This window comes from Gymnodraco acuticeps, unplaced genomic scaffold, assembly GCF_902827175.1.
Source record: "Gymnodraco acuticeps unplaced genomic scaffold, fGymAcu1.1, whole genome shotgun sequence".
Taxonomy (NCBI): domain Eukaryota; kingdom Metazoa; phylum Chordata; class Actinopteri; order Perciformes; family Bathydraconidae; genus Gymnodraco; species Gymnodraco acuticeps.
Genome location: NW_022991584.1, coordinates 1595437 through 1612604, shown reverse-complemented (window position 1 = coordinate 1612604; position 17168 = coordinate 1595437). Strand labels below are relative to the sequence as shown.

Here is a 17168-nt window from a genome sequence, read left to right as displayed (position 1 = left end):
TAGAGAAGATGATATTAAAATGTGTTCTGTCAGCCACCCTTAGTAATCCTTTATTAATGCTAAATAGACCCATAATTAACTATTATTAAGAGCAATATTTGGGTTACGGTTTGGCAGGGCCAGACAATTTTTCACCATCATAAAAAAAACTAATGCCTCTAACATTCAACATCAATTCTGCAGTCACAAGTATGAATTCAATCACAAAGGGTCATGAGTTTCTAACTTTCAAAATAGGAGTAAGTTTTGAGTTTAGATGCATTGAGTTTAACTAATACTTTTAATTGGTCCAGATGCTCAGCAGCTCTTTTGCAAAGGTCAAAGGGTTAATTGGAATGGTCTTCCTGATGAATTATAGTGTGTCAGTGAAGTGGTGCCAAATTAAAAATATATTTGTCAGGTTTATTTAAGATTTATAGTAATAACCATTTAATGAACAATAAGGAACGAAAGAGACTTCTGCGCATTAATATGCACTGTAAATAAGAGTAATTGCTTTTTGCCTGGGAAAGCAGTTAAGTAACAATCCCATAGAAAGATAAATTGTAATTTATTGCTCTGGAATGCGCCTGCAGGAAACAGGTGGGACTAGTGAGATTCAAGTGAGAAGAATTATGTTCGTTGGAACCAAAACATTATGAGAAAATAGCATTTTAAATGGCATTTAAACATGGCAGACAGGACCAGTGGGTAAATTCATCAGTTCCCAAGTTGTTAAATGTTTGAACAGATCCATTACATTTGATTATATCATTAATGGGATGCAAAGCTGGAGAGATTCCTACGATTTAAAAATGGCTCATACAGATTATGCATGGTGTGTTTTTAATAACAATCACGATCAACAAGTCAATCAAACAACATTACTGTCAAAAACGTCACTTAAATGTCATCTAAAGGTAAGATGGCTCTGAGTGGGCAAACAGAACAGGGATTTAGGATCGTTCTCCTGCCTCTGAGAAAAATCAACTGTACATCAAGCCATGTAAAGACTTGTTTTCCCCTCCCTCTTCATGTTTTGTTCCATTAGGGCTTTACACTGTTAAAGAGCACCAAAACAAACAGAGACGGAGCAGAGGGAATGAAAGACTGCAGTGTTTCTGGTCCTGACTTCACATGTGATTCCTTGACGCTGGCTGGAGTGACAGGTGAGTTGATAGTTGAGTATCATTTTTTTTTAAATGGCTGCATGCCATTTCCTATTATTGCCAGAGAAAAAGGGCTCCTATTAAACTTTCTGGCAATAGTCATAGAGACTTTGGGCAGATATATACTGGATCACAGACAAACATAGACAAAAAGCGTCTAAATCACAAGGAAATTAAACGATACCCTATTATATAAGTATTTCCACCAATGGAGATACACGTGAATTGTTGCCCCAGTTAGTGAAACAATCAGTATATGACAAGTGAAATAACAGACCAAATCTGCTATTAATGTAAAATAAATCCCATAAAAACCTGTTGCATAACACATGTTCTTTTCCAGTATATTCTTTGATGTCCCATAAATAATTTGAACCTGTTAGAGATGAGAACTTCCAGTGAATGGCAGAGTGCTCATGGCTTGTTTCCATCACAGTTCTTCTCTTCCTCACAGGTCTCCTCCTCCTTCTCTTCTGCTTCCATCCATTCTAATACTGTAGATGCACCGCAAAAAAAAAAAATAGGCCATTGCTGCTGGCTGGCCAAAATAAGAAAAGCTTGGCTCAACTTCTTTGTTCATTCACTTTCCATTGCAAATCCAGCAGGCATTCTCTCAGCTCTCCTTTTCCCTGACCACAGCTATGGCTTTGGATACAGCAGCAAGTCTGTCCTTTCTCCTTTTGTGTTTGAAGATAATGTTCACTGTTTGAAGGGAAGGGAACTCAAGGCAAAGTCAAGGTAAAATCCAGCCTGAAGGGACTTTTCAACCGTTCAGTAGAGCACAATCTTTATTTGTGACTATAAACTGTATAATCCGAAGACTAAAGGCATGAAAACTGCTTTAATGTAGAGACTAAAGCTGTTTGCAATACTTGCTCGAACTCTGAAGCAGAGAATATATCACAAAATGAGTCTTGTTCATCCATTATCCAGGAAGCAGCTCCCTTTAGGATTATGTTGTCCACCCTCAAAAATCTAGAAGAAAATATTTGACGTTTTAATTTGAAAGATTTAGACAACTATCAATGCCAAATGAGGTAACCAATGGTGATCGAGCCCTTGCATTCGCAGTATTAGAATCTGGGTTTTATGGCTACATTTCTGGGGAAAATAATTACTGGCAATTTCTGTAAGTGATCAAAAAAAATACCACTACATTTCATAGGTGCGGCCAGAAGAAACAAAAAGATGTTTGTTATTCTGACTTAAAAAAAATGAAAGTCTTAATTGCAAGATGGCATTTGTTTTGGAGTTCTTAAGATAAAAATATCTACTTATTATCACCTCCCAAAAAAAAGGAAAGAAGTGATTACCTCAAGTTTTTAGGAATATCTGCATCCTGTGTGACCTCCAGTGGTGTTCAGATCTAAGCCATGATGCCACAGGGTCAGTTTAAGTATTTGTCACAGCTAAGAGTCCAAAAGTCAACGAGCATGGGTTTCTTTCGTCAGTTCCTGGTAAAATCCTGCCACACTACCTCGCCTTTGCACGTCTTCTCAGCTACACTTGCAAGACTTGACAATCATGTTGGAAAGCTGCTCCACTTTGGGGGTCCGTCCAGAGTAGTAGAGTATTGTGAGGGGCTCCAGGTCCTGAGGGACACAGCATGGGGAGGCCGATGCCTCGGGGTTTAGAGTGTTGTACAGGCTCAGCATCTATTGTAAAGACCACAGGAGAGATTGCATTATATGAACTATCTCATGAGTAATGGAGTCTTCAAAATATGTTGGCTAGTTAAACTCAACTCTCAACATCTGTAAATACTGAGATACATTCACTGCGAATTCATCAAGAAGACTTAATAAGGACCAAATAAATAATTTAGCAGATTTTAATATCAATTATTTTTTACATTTTCTGGGAGATTGCGTCTTCAAACTGCAATCTACTTGTCTAAAAGTGCTTGTTTGAAATATAGGAACTATTTATTTAGTCCCCATAAGACCTATAGATGGAGGCAGATAAATTAGAACTATCTGCATGGATATTCATAGCTATAATGAAGTGTTTCCTATTTACTTCATCCCATATCGATGTTTCATACCGAGCTGTGTGTTGTATCTGAGCTCCTCAGGTATGGGCAGGGCCCGGAGCAGTAGTTGGCATCGTAACCACTCGGCTCATGGATCCACTTCCAGTCCAAGTCACGCCGGAAATCAATGTAGAGCTTACGTACACAACAGTTCTCCTCCGTGTTTCTGTGAAAAGGTTGCACAATAATAGCGTAGTTAGTCACCAAATGTATTGTCGTAATGCTGCTCATCATATCTTATCCAGTTACAGTATGTCTCAGCATATATAGCAGCATATATTTGGGATATAAAGTGTTTAAGTTCAAAAATCATTATCACAAGCTATTCCTATAAACTATTTCACAGGAAGTTACATAAACTGGCTTCAGACTAAATGATGTACGTATCCTTACGAGAAACAGTAGTTTGTGTCCAGCGCTCTCTTGCGTCGGCGTGTGGTCTGAGTTTCCAGGCGGTGGGGGGGGATCATCATGAGGATCAGGTGAGGCAGGTACCGGTCCTTTTTCTTCTTCAGGTGATCCAGATCTAAGCGACTCTGCTCGTCATCTCCATCCACGCCTTAATAATAGATATCATGTACTTAAAATAACACATGTACTGTAGTGGCTTTTTTTCTTTCGTAATTTCCCTGAATCCAAGCATACAATTTTGCGAAATTATTGACTATAAAGCTGTCATTCTTTTACACAATCTAGAAATGAAAACATTGAGATAAAAACTGCCTTTTTTGCAATATATTTTCATTGCAAGTTTATTCTAAAGCCACTGAGGGGAAAGTTGACCAAGGCAACAACATAAAGACAATCATCAACCTTACCTCTAATTATACCATACTGTACCAAGCTCCCCAAAGTGAGAAAAATACAAATGATCTGGGATTATGTACCAGAATAAGTGCATATTAAAAATAAAAAAAAACAACTAAAGAAAAAAAAAACTTGTAAATCGTAAGGCTAAGGACCACATAAATATCCATTGCTTCTTTAGGATGGTATGATAGCAAGAACACATTAACATTTACAGACATTGGATCAAAAGACAGACAAACACAACGCATACAAATAATGACATGAACAGTTGTTCAAGCTCACCTTTGAACTTCACCTCCAGCACCTCGTTCTCGTTGTCAATGATGTCACCATTTGGGTTGAAGGTGTGGCAGGGACAGTGCACACTGATTTCCAAACCAAGATTGCTTCCTGATGGCAAACAAAGGAAAGTCAAGTCTCCCTTTTTAAAACTCAAAACCCACAATTCAAAACATGGGTTAGTAATTAGGATTACTGATAGCTTTAAGAAACAACACATGACAGTGACCTCAGTCTCACCTCTGTTTGTCAACCACTCCCGCACGGATTCAGTCACATCAAAGGAGACCCACTCTGGAGTTCCTTTGGTCAGCACGTTCTTGGCTGCAATGTACCGTTGTTTCCTAATGTGTTCGTTTGGCCTCACGATCTGTAAAGCAATTATAATAATATATTAACTTTGCTTTTCGGTAGATGCAAACATCAGCCTGCTAATATGCTGATAATTATTATGCTATCATACTGTGTGCATGTTGGAACCTGACCGACAGAAAATACATCCCTTAAGGTAAGAACTTGGATAATGAGACAATTTTTTTAATCAAGAATATAGCCTATAGAGCTTTTTAGCGATGCATAATAAGGGTTTGTAGATACATTCTTTGGTTGTCTCAGACAGAGCTTGATTGATATATCCCTTACTCAACCAGAGTTGGGTGTAACGCATTACAAAGTAACGCGTTACTGTAATAATATTACTTTTGTCGGTAACGGAGTAGTGTAACGCGCTACTTTTATAATTCAGTAATCACACGACAGTTACTAACATTGCCCCGACACGCGTTACTTTTTATTTGTTGTTTGTTTATATCAGGTAGTCTGTTCTTCTTCTCTATCTTTCGGTTGTTGCCTGTTTTGAATGACAAATACACACTACCGCCGACTGCTGGTAAGGAGAGTTATTGCCACTCACGCATGCACAGTTCGTACGTGCTCAGCGAGTAAAGTAACGAGTAAAGTAACGAGTTACTTTATGTAGATAGTAACGAAGTAGTGTAATATATTACTTTTTTTAAAGTAATATGTAATATGTAATATATTACATTTGTTTAGTAACGACCCCATCTCTGTACTCAACTGCTAGCTTTGTTGCACCTGTTTGGGTGGGACAGGTTACAGTTTTTCTCGATTGCTAACACACTAAAATTATACATGAAGCACAATTATTTTAACTGACACTCAAAGAGCAAAACATCGGCTCAAATCTCCAAAACTCTAAACATGTTTTCAGCTTTTCACACAATTTGCAAATCAACATGGCACTTTTTGCAAACCGCTGCACACGTTTCTCCACGTAAGACACAGGAATCTGACATAAAGTCACGTGTTAGCAGGTTTAAAACACTGATATTCAAAATGCCTCACACATGGACCAATGATCAAGAAACACGTTCCACCTGACCAAACACCTGATAGCATAATTGTTGGCACATCAATCAGGATGTTAGCACTATAAAAAGACCACAGGTGATACTTTCTTACAGCAACAATGGAAGCCAACATGGAAGCAAGAGCAAGAGGAAGGGCTGGTCTGAGAGTGAGAGGAGGAGGAAGAGGTGGGGTGAGAGTGAGAGGAGGAAGAATGAGAGGTAGAGGTAGAGGTAGAGCTGGAGGGAGAGGACGTGGACAAAGAAGAATACTCTCATGATATATCAGTGCTTATATCTGTTGTGTGAAACGTATTTACTTCATTACTGTAATTGAATTGTTGGCATGTTGCATACTATAACTGTACAAAAATCCTGCACAATGTACTGTGGTAAACTTACTTGTATGCAACACAGACACTGACCGACCACTATGTCTTTGTTGTTTATCTGAAGGACTGAGAAACAAAGAGGTGCAGGTGGAAGGATAAGGATTATCAATGAGGCACAGGAAGCAGCACAAACTGGGTTTTGGCAAACAATGCATCACACTTAGAGAGATCCCAAGCATAGTAACTATGTGCTGAGATGCATGTTGCACAATGTTATCTTTGAATAAAATATGATTTTTTTCAACAACTCATTTGTATTTCTTCATTTACTGTGTTTCTGTATACTCAAGCATCTTTCTCTGCAGAAACCTCTATGTACAGAGCATAGCCCATAAAAGATGAAAGTGCTTTAGATGATGCTCAGCAGTGTGTAGCTGGGTGGTCAAACCATCTAGTGTTATGAATGAAGTGTGTTATATTTGGTGCAAAAGTTTGCATTTGGTAAGTGTTTATGTAGTTTTGAGTGCAGTTCTTCATTTAGCAGGAGAAATTAGGTGTTTTGCACTTTGGGTGTGTGGTTTTGTGAATTGTGTTTAGTGTTCTGAGAAACTGAGCAATTAAAAATAAATGTGTGTTAGCAATCGAGAAAAACTGTAAACCCTTATCCTTCTGATTGGTTAATGGAATCAGGTGATCATACTCCACCCACCTTCAACCTAGCAGAGGACTGATTAGCAAAAGTAATTCAAAACACCCAAGAGATAGGCTGAGCTTTTAAATCTGGCAGGTTTTTTCCTGCTTGCGCACAGACTGCCTGACTTACATGTTAGCATGCAGGGGCGGACTGGCCATCGGGACGAATCCCGATGGGCCGGTACCAGTGGCGGCGCTAGGGGGTGGCTACTTGGGCTCAAGCCCCGGATGTTTTCTGAAAAGCCCCGGATGTTTCACTTAAACATTTTTTTTAAAAAACGTCTCGGGAGTAATGTGCAGTACCGGAGTCCACCAGAGAGGCAGCCACTGTGGGACATTAGCCTGCGTACTGCGTAGCCTGCTCTGAAGAAGAAGTGATCCTTCCTAGTGCCTGACGAGTTTTAAGCTAATAGCCTATACAGTTATGGATATTAGAAAGTTATTGTCATCGAAGCAGGCCACAAGCTGCAGCAGCAGCAGTATCAGCAGCTGACAACAATGTCATCACCAGCAGTGAAGAAATGGATGATGTTTCAGGTTTGTTAATCTAATGGTGATATCTGCACTCTGGCTGACTGAGTAAGAAGTGAAAAAGAGTGATGTGACGTTAATGTTATAGCTAGTAAACATGGAGTAACCACACTAAGTATACCCTTATATGTTAGTATGTATACAGAACATGACTAAAAGTTATCCTAAGATGTAACGTTAACCATTCATACCTCAGTCTACTTTTAAGACACTAAAATAACGTATTCCAATTTTTATTTTGTTTTCACGCGTGGAATTATACCGGCTCTCGTTTCAGTACACATAACAACAGAACTGACAGGCAACCCTCTGAATCAGACTCCGATTGGCTGTGACTGCATCCACTCAGTGTCCGATTCAGAAACGTGACTCTTACGGCCCGTCCACACAGCGGCGTGCGTCGAAGCTTCCAACTCTTCTGCCCATTCACTTTGAATGGGGTGACGTCACTTTTAGCCGAACTGCATCGTGGGAAGTGGCGCGGAGCGTTGCTGGCGTGGCTCGCTGCAAAAGTTGAGCAATGCTCAACTTTTGACGCCTCGGCAAAAGCGTCAGCCAATTGAATCATATGCCAGTACAAGCTCTAGCCAATCAAACCGCTGCTTGTGTGTCAGGGGCGGGAGATTCATGTGATTGGTTGTTGGTCGAGTGTCAGACACGCCCGCCAGCAAGCGTCAACGCACGCCGCTGTGTGGACGGGCCGTTACACTCTTTAGGTCACAAACAAAGATGGTGGATGAGAATAGATCTATAAAACGATAAGCAATGCGCCAGAATCAAGGTGAGACTATCCGCATCCTTTAAAACTCTACGCACATTCGTTTCACCTTAATAAGTAAACGACTATTTGAGTGAGTTAAGGCATTAGTTTGCTTCATTAAAGGGTGTTAATGAGTGTTCTCCAGTGCCTTTTGTCCGCTTTAAGGTGTTATTAAGGTAGGGTTAATGTTGCTCTCAAAGTGCACCAGATTGATGCTATCAACTTCAATATTTAAAAAAAAATCCCCCAACCCAACGACTCCTGGGCTAAGCCCCGGATCTCCTACAATCCTAAATCCGCCTCTGGCCGGTACTGAAGTGGGCCGGTCGGACGATGTGGGCCGGCCGGTAACCGGCAGGGCTCGACATTAAATGGCCCGCTGGCCCGTACTTTCCACTTGCCCGCTCGGGCCACTAAAAATATTGCTTTAAAAAAATTGTCCTGTGGTATTGGTATTTTGACTAGCAATTTAGTTAAATTGTTTCGTTTATCAACGCTACAACATAGCGTTCCGTGAGTCGGTTGTCGTTGTTGGGTGAAAAGCAAACAGCTGTTTGCTGCGGAGCGCAGCGGGAGCAGGCTCCCGTGAGCGGGAGCGCGCTCCTTCACTACAGACTATCGCGCCACCTAACCATTCGCCAAATGTTTTTAATACCAGCGGTAACCGGCCAAGCGCCGGGCAAAAAACAATCTTCAAATAAATGAGAGTCACCGGAGGAGTTAAATGAGAGTGACAGGGAGTATGAGAAGAAGAGGGAGAGCAAGTTTCAGCCAGCTTGATCGATGGAGTTGGCTGCAGTGACGCGTCCTAAAACCCTTTTATAATCTATCGATTAGATTTATGATTAGAAAATTATAAAAGTAGGGTAGACATGTGGAGATTAACCGGCTGAACAAAACGTGCATTTATCAAACAGGTTTGTTTTCCACAGACCTTATTTCCAGCTATTTTCTAAAACCCTTGTCGAGGGAACCAGCAGCTTACTTCCTGGTTTTATGACGCGTCACTGGCTGCACCTCTCAATATGATGCCAATATAAACAAGGCCTTCTGTCGGCTCTGTACATCAATGCCGACCTATGCTGACAAGTAAGTGAAGAGTAGACAATATAAAGGTATTGGCAAAATGTCCCAGCAGTTTAGGATAATGAAGGTTCTAATCAAATCAATTACATAGCCATTACATGTCTAACTCCTAATGACAGGAAGGCAGAAAGTGCATTATACAAATAATAATAGGCTACTCATAATAATAGCAGACATTTTTTAACAATGACCACAATATCATTATTTTAATAAACCAAATATGAACAATTGAGGAAAATGAGGAAGAACTGATGATTAAAATGTTGTAGTACAAGTAGTAATGTAGTTAGTACATAAATTACTATTGCAACAAATGTGTTAATTTTCTTCATTATTAGTCGATTTTTTTTGGACGAATGCTCCGGGCCAGTGTTTACAATGGTGGGGCCAGTGATAATACAAGTCCACCGGCCCGGAGGTAGACATTATTTACCCTTAATGTCTACCGCTAATAAATTGTCTACCCCCCGTCGACAATTCACTAGCGGTATTTACTTGCGGTACCGCGGTGGGCCGGCGGTACCGCGGTGGGCCGACGGTACCGAAGTGGGCCGGTCGAGAGTCCCGGGCTGATTTGTAGTCGCAGTCCGCCCCTGTTGGCATGTTTGGAAGCCACTGCCTACGTACACATTCTGCAGAAAAAAGCTTCACTAGCATTGAACTGGAGTCATGTTTGTATCCACCTGATGAATGTAAGTCCAATGTTCAGTCTTCTTTTTGCTCTGTTTGTCTTTCCTTGGGGGAGAATACTGTATCTGACTCTAGCTTACTAGCAACTTTCTTCTCTAGCTAGCAAACTAAATGCTAGCCTTGTCTCTATTTAATGTTGTTTATTTGCCAGGTAGGGCATTGTTAGTTTTTCAAAGCTTGTTTGCTAAACAAATAGCTGCCTTCTGTTGGTTAAACCAGGTTTGTCAAAAAACAGCTATATTTAATCATACAGTCAATTTCACATAAGAACAGACGATTAGTTAAAAGCATTACAAAATCACATTACAAAAAAAGATCATAGATATCATAATGGTGGTTGTTCTGTGTGTTTTCTGAAATGTGATTTAGTATTTAGCTTGGTCCAAATATTGCTGTTAATGTTGGCAGTTGCCTTTGGCATAATTCTGTGTTTGGCATTATCTTGACATCACTCCTGACCAGAGTGTCTGTAAGTGGTGCCTGGTTGTATTTTATCTCAGTATTTTTCTTTGAATTGGCTACTTAATGCCGGGGATATTACTACTAAAGAACAGGGATGTGACGACATTGACTACAACTTGTAGAGAGTGTATCATTTTATCACTCGGCAGACCAGGGCCTTTTTTTAATAGCTTAATGAACGTTTCGAACGGTTTTGTGGTTTGATGGTAAAGACCTCTACATAACCAAAATGAGAACTGGATTAGATCTGGGCAGCCAGCGCTGAGTTAAGAGTACCCCTGTCTCGGTTCTACTAACATTGTGCAGGCCTGTTGAGCATTTTGGCTTTTGGTCTGTTGGCTCTGTTTGTTTATAAGGGCCTGAAATCGTGGTTAACAACTAACCTTGCGTAATATATGTAACAGACAACATATGAACTAGTTAGTAACAAAGATCACATTTCAGGAAAAATAGATTTTGAAGCTCCTTGTTGCCTGTACTGAGCTTGGCCTTTTATCTTGGTAGAAGGACAAGGAAACGGTACCTTTACGCACCTGGTAGAGCTCGATCCGCTGTTCGTTCCTCTTGGAGCTTGAGTTTGGCACCCTCAGAGCTCGAAACTCCGCTCTGAAGAGGTTGGTAGAGTTCCTTTCCATGGCAGAGACGTTGAAGCGGAAAACCTTGGAGGTGATGCCTTTTGGGCAGTAAAGAAGATCGTCTGGAACAAAGAGAACTAATTATAAGGTGTGTGTGAGAGATTAGGCTTGTAAATTCTCGTCAAGGCCTGTGCAATAAAAAGCAGTTGATGTCCTAAACACAGACCCCAAATGCTACATGACCTCTGGACAGCATAATCACATATTTGCGTTATGAGTAACAGCTTGAATGAAAAGTTTTCATGTAGGAGAAAAGCATAGCAGACATTTTGAGAGGCAGATTTGACAAAAACATTCACAATGGATTAGAGTGTTCCAGTAAACTGTAACAGTGAGCCAGCATGCACTAAACTAGAACCCTGAAACCTAAGCAATTCAGCCATCCTTCATTTTTTGGTTTAAATCATAGACTGTATAAAGGTTTAAATATGTAATTTCTTCTCCATACAATAATTACTTATCCTTAGGGAGAATGTGCCAGCATAAAACAAAAAGTTGTATTATTAATCTGCCAGCTATTTTCTCTATTAAATTACTTTTTCATTTTGTCTATTATATATTAGTATATGTCAGAAAGTAGAGACAATATGCCTTTCCAAATGTACTAAAGCCTGGGATGAAATACATTATTTTCATCAACACTCCAAAGCCGAAACATATCAATAGCAAACATACATAGCAACATAGAGCATTCCTCAAAATTAAGGAGCTCAAACTTGAACAATTATTTGGTTATTTGTTGATCAGCTTATTTATTAATTCACCACTAGTTATAGCTTAATTGAATAACTCTCACTGTAAAGCCTTTCTCCATCCAGAACGCACAATTGAAGAACACTTAAGTGGCTGAGTAATGTTTTTTTATTCCCTTCTTGACTAGATCAAATTGCTTCAGAAATAAGCCAGTCTTTAGTATGAAAATAATGACATGGATTCTCAATTAAAAATGTAATGTATCAAGGATATACTTCTTCACACCTAAAATATGATATTGGGACTCTTTAATGGCTGGCACAAAGTTTATCAGCCCACAATGAATGCCTGCCTTATCAAAATTCCTCAGCGTTTCTCTAAAACATTTTGTCTATTTTTGGTGGAAATATAAATGTTGTAATTGAAAAAGCTATATTTTTGAGCTGAGTATAACTTCACGTCTTTGCGTATCAAAAACCCTGCTATCCTCTGGGCCACTGACAACTTGTTGGCCCCAAACCCCTTTCTGACCATGATGACTTCTCCACAACCCAACCTCCGTCATTGACATATGCCAGATTCTGTATGCGTGCCATGCTATAAAAGGAAATCTTTCCGATGATTGCAGTCCAGCTTCTCAATGTAGTAATTTGCCAGTCTTCCAACAGCTTTCTGCTTCATTTGCACCTGTCACGGATTTATGTTGGTCCACAGACCGGCCTCAGATCCACTACAGGTCAACAGTTTACGATTTAAAAACCATCAAAAGTGAGTGTGTGTTAGCCCACAATAACAAAGGGAAAGAGACTGATGTCACTGGCTCAAAGTCAAACTTTATCCCACAGAGCTAGACTTCAGGTCCTGTCATACCACAAGGGACAACAGACTAAATTGTCTGTGTCTTTATAACACTTCCAGACTACTGTTTCTACCGGATCTTAAAGGAAAAGTTCAAAACGTTCTTGTGGAGTTAGAGGAGAACATTGATAGCACTAATGTCTGTACAATACATATAAAGCTAGAGCCACCAGCCTGTTAGCATAAGCTCAGTGCAAAGAATAACCCTTGACCTAACGCTAAAGTGGCCAGTGCTTCTCAAAGTGTGGTCCGCGGACCACTGGTGGTCCGTGAGCGCCCCCTAGTGGTTTGTGAATATATTGGTAACATTTGAAATAAATAAATACATTTAAGTTTTCCGCACTCTCGCGGGAATATCTCCGCAATGGAGCGAGCTTAAGTTTCAGCTTTCGATTGCATGATATAGCCCAGCGCAACACCTTCACACATTTTGCCACTTGTTTCTACCATTTTCAGGCGATTTGTAATCTGTTCTAGAAAAACGATGTGATTTTGGATATCTGTGGAGTTAGGTGGTCCGCGAGTGTTTTTTTATTGGTTTTATTGGTTGGTATGAAAACGTTTGAGAAACACTAAACCCATCAGCCATGTTAATTATGATGGGGGCAAAATGGGAGGAGAAATGGTTTGTGTGGAAGGATGTGTCAATAAATCATCTATTTCTAACACGGGAGACAATTAAAGAGTGCCATGATTGTAAAGACAATGTTTCTTCTAAGGCATGACATTGATCAATCTCTTGACCAATGTGTTTATTATTGTCACTGTGACAAACAAGCTTTACTAACGTAAATGAAGTAGGTATTATTGATCAAGTCAAAATTCACACATAATCAAAAAAGTCAATATTTAAATCCAAACCATGATATTTCTCTACTTCCACCAAACTGATTTTTTAATTTTTAATTTGAATACAGTAAATGATATCTGAACATTATTTGACATGGGGCTGTTGATGCGAACAAAAGTTCTGAAAGGAGCATTTAAAAAGAATGTTGTGTAAGGAAGAAAAAACACCAGGGTAAAATAGGAGTTTAACACAACAACGAAAAACTCTTGAACTCTAAACTGTTCCTCTTTCCTGCTCCTACACATGAAAATCACATTAACCAGCATCAGTGAGTAGTTTATGCATGTAGATACAGTACAGGGTATTGACAACATGCATATTTCCAAGTATGAGATCATATAAGACACGTACAAAATACACACTGCCATGCCAATTTAGGATTAAGTAAAAATTGGAGAATATTAATAGCTGGTCTACATTTTAAGTATCTGAGAAGTATATAGTGAGTAATGCACACACATTCAGACACGTATGTCAGCTCAGCACTTACGCAGATATATTGACGATTTTGCCTTTTTTTCTATTTGTTTTTCTGCAAGCATGAAGGACTTAATATTAATGTAAAAGAAAACTACAATCTTTACCCAACTGCTAGAACAAAGTAGTTGAATGCAGATATTTCTTGCGTTATAAACCCATCTGAATCCAGAAATGAAACCACCACATCAACTCTGGGCACCTACTGCCAGCCATTTTTGTCAGCACTATTTTGTGAGATTCAAAACAGAACATTGCTGAGGGAAAAGAGGTCTTTTGAGAAGCACCTGTTGATTTCAAAGGGACTGTGATGCAATGGTCTTGGCTTTGCTCTGAACCAAGAGGCCCTCTTTGGCTTTTACTCACGCACAGAATTTATCCTATTCTACTTTCTCCGTAATCCAAACTCAGTCGGACCACATGCTGTATGAATCTGCTTCAAGTGCTGACACATGTCCCCCTCGGCAAAGGTTTTCCAGTTCCAGTTCCTGGCTTTTATTTCTATAGGAGGAAATAGTTGTGCCAAATAAAGTTTAGCACAAATCACAAGAATGTGAATCTCACAGGCCTTTACTGAATAGTTCATAAACAAAAATATCACATTATTAACCAAGCAGTGAAATTCAGCACAGTGGAATTATTCAGGTTCAAGTGGATGGATGCCAGTCAGTTTCACACTCAATTTAGCGTTAGACCTGAGCAGGGTAAGTGATCTCATGCTCATGGGCCACCCATGTGGGTTATTCACTGGCCAAGACAGGAAGTGGGGTCACTTTAATCTCCATCTCGATTGGGAGGTAGGTGGTAGTGACGTGTCAGAGTAGGGGACCCCTTTCCTCCCGTACAGAGACTCCAGACTAATGGGGAGGTCCTTCCATCATCTCAATTTTCTTTCCTGTCCACCTCTGTTCACTTTTCCTACTCATTCTCCTACAGGCATCCCCATCAGCCTGGGCAGATGTCCCTCTCATTTGGGACTGACTGGAAAGGAAGTGGGAACATATGGGGAGAAGGACAGAGTCCACGGAGGGAAAAAAATAGAGGAGGAAGAGGGGAGTGAGGAGGAGGAGAGCCACTTTCCTGGAACAGTAGAGTTAAAACAGGTTGGTGAGCACTGCAGTAACAATGCACATCCTCCAACAAGTTCAACTTTCAGTATCAAAAACCGTCTTCTGTTTTGTTAAAGAGAATGTAGGTTCATTATTCATATTTATATCAGGTCCCTATTGTTTCCTCACCTGGATGCCTGAGCTGCAGGATGATTTATGTACAGAGTTTGACGATAACATTCAACTTCACATTCATCAAGTCTGAGTTGAACACGTGTAACTACAAGATGTGTGACATCACAACTAGTCTGGAAAGGTCTACTCTGCAACTCCCACGCCTGTGATGTGGAACTTTGAAGGCTTGATTATATTGAAAATAAACGGAACATTTAGTAGAAAACATCTCCTCTCGAAGAGTTAAACTTTTGAAATGAACACTGTTTGCACCTTTTGTAAATCTGGATAGTTTATATACTTTTATGATTTTAAATGGATAATTTAACTTTATGTGGGAAAAGATAAACACACAAATAATTAAATTATTTGTGTTATTATTTATTATTTTGTTTTTTTTGGACCTTATTTAATAGGGGGTCTTTAGGGTGCAGCATTAAACTCAGCCATTCATATTTATGCTTGGCAGCAACTTTTTGAGATGGCTTTAATTTGGCGCGTAATTACGCACTACATTCACGTTGATTACTGTCATTAAAAAAGAAAGTGATACAATCATAACTTCCTCATACTTATATCGTCGTACTTACTGCTTTCTGGCGGTCCGTAGACCATGTTGAATTTGTATATCTCCTTGGCATAGTACTCTGTCTCTGTGTTGTCCTGACCGCAGCTCTGCTGCCTGTCCCTCCGCAGCTCCTCCAGAAGCTCCTTGGTGCTGTTATACAACGCTTGGATCTGATAAGGGACTTCACTCGGTCCGAGGGAGTGTGGAGGACTTGTCAGTCGGAGTTTGCTCAAAATCTGACCTCGTATCGCCTCGACCCTCTTCCTTTTTACGTGGTCGATATCCACAGTGGCACAAGTTGAAAGAGATGAGCTCAAAGTCGCGCAGTTGAGGAGGAGGACAAACAGCAAAGCCTTTCCCAAATGCATCTTTCTCTCTGCATTTGGTTCGCCCGGTAATGAAAATATGCAGATACACAAACTGCCAATGTCAGTGTAAATAAGTCGTAAAGTTAAACTCAAATGTCCGTTTGATGTTAGTTTCAACTTTCTTTGGAACTAATGATGTGAAAAATCCTCACTTAATTCGTTTTCTTGCGGCAGTTCCCTTTGTTATAAGCAGAAATCCAAGTGTGTGTTTGCCCATTAGGCATTACTCAATTCAAAGTCCCGAACAACAGAAACTATCCCGCATATATGAATGTATCCGGCACAAATGTATGTGTAGAAACACACACCGTTTTATTTGCATTCTATTGCTCAATCGACTAGATTTAAGTCGTCCCACGGCTTGGCATATTTCTCCTCGTTTCTGTCTCATTAAAATGTAGTGCCGCGTTATTGTGTGTGCGTGCGGAGGCAGACCGCAGGCTGTCAGGTTCACGGGGTAAAGCGACTCTGAGCGCTTGCTGTGGCCTCACGTGTTTTATACCGCTACTTTCTGACGTTTGATGGAGGAGGGACCGCAGGGGGAGCCCAGATCACAACTGCGCTCAGTGGGATGCACCACACATCAGCTGTGAAACTATAAACATGTATAGGCTACTAGTGTTTCCTGATCGCGTCAATCATATGAGCACTTCTCATATGATGTTGGAAAGACTTGCCTTTAATATTATCGCCAGTTGTTCCTTCATTAAGGCATCTAAAGTGGAGACATAGCTGGTATGGTGTCTTCGTTGGTGTTTGTTGTTGAAAAACGTGTTTTATATATCAGATGGGATTATTAGTGATTTTAGAGATCTCAAATCAGTTGGTCTTTCTGGTTACTTCAGCCTGGGTCGTGCACCCTCTAGTGGGGAAGTGTAGTAATAGCAGGTGTCTACATTCACTGACCTTATCTAAGAAATTCACCTTATTAAATAGTTGTCTAATAGTATCATATTTTGTAAACGTTTGAATCCCCTTAGCATCTGAAAAACAGAAAGGTTTTATATACAGTATACTTTTGATTGTCCTCCCACAGGCTGACTGATTCAAAGACAATTGTCTTATAAAGTCATATACTGTAAAGACCAACACAATAGTCAAATGTAGGACATGAAGTGTATACATAATTGCTTTGTTTATCAATCCGGAAATTGTGCCTTGCCTGGGGAAAAAATAAAAGTATCTGTGTGTAAGCAACCATAACACTTGAAAAATAACGTTGTTTTGTAGACAATACAAATATACATACCATACAAAATAAAATAAAAACGTTTTGGCTGCTGTTGCTGCTTACCTGGACTCATCT

General features: G+C 40.0%; 2 protein-coding genes across 2 annotated transcripts in view; one reads left to right on the top strand and one right to left on the bottom strand.

Moving 5' to 3' along the window:
- Window positions 1-811: 811 nt before the first annotated feature.
- On the bottom strand, window positions 812-16312 carry LOC117533777 (transforming growth factor beta-3 proprotein-like). Its single transcript, XM_034197708.1, has 7 exons — window positions 15517-16312; window positions 10724-10887; window positions 4510-4639; window positions 4273-4380; window positions 3574-3739; window positions 3193-3346; window positions 812-2803 (listed from the first exon to the last, which is right to left on the bottom strand). The coding sequence occupies exons 1-7, from the start codon at window positions 15860-15862 to the stop codon at window positions 2645-2647; spliced, it is 1227 nt and encodes a 408-aa protein (XP_034053599.1). The 5' UTR covers window positions 15863-16312; the 3' UTR covers window positions 812-2644.
- Window positions 14789-17168, top strand: part of esrrgb (estrogen-related receptor gamma b) — an 80642-nt gene continuing 78262 nt past the window's right edge. Inside the window, exon 1 of the mRNA XM_034197707.1 lies at window positions 14789-14806. The gene's annotated coding sequence lies outside the window, so the exon portion shown is untranslated. The remainder of the gene's footprint in view (window positions 14807-17168) is intronic.

Coding starts and splice junctions, on each gene's coding strand:
- LOC117533777 (XM_034197708.1), bottom strand. CDS start 15,862: ATGCATTTGGGAAAGGCTTTGCTGTTTGTCCTCCTCCTCAACTGCGCG. Junction 4,640..10,723: donor AGCGGATCGAGCTCTACCAG/GTGCGTAAAGGT, acceptor ATTGCTTTACAG/ATCGTGAGGCCAAACGAACA. Junction 2,804..3,192: donor CAGATACAACACACAGCTCG/GTATGAAACATC, acceptor TCTTTACAATAG/ATGCTGAGCCTGTACAACAC.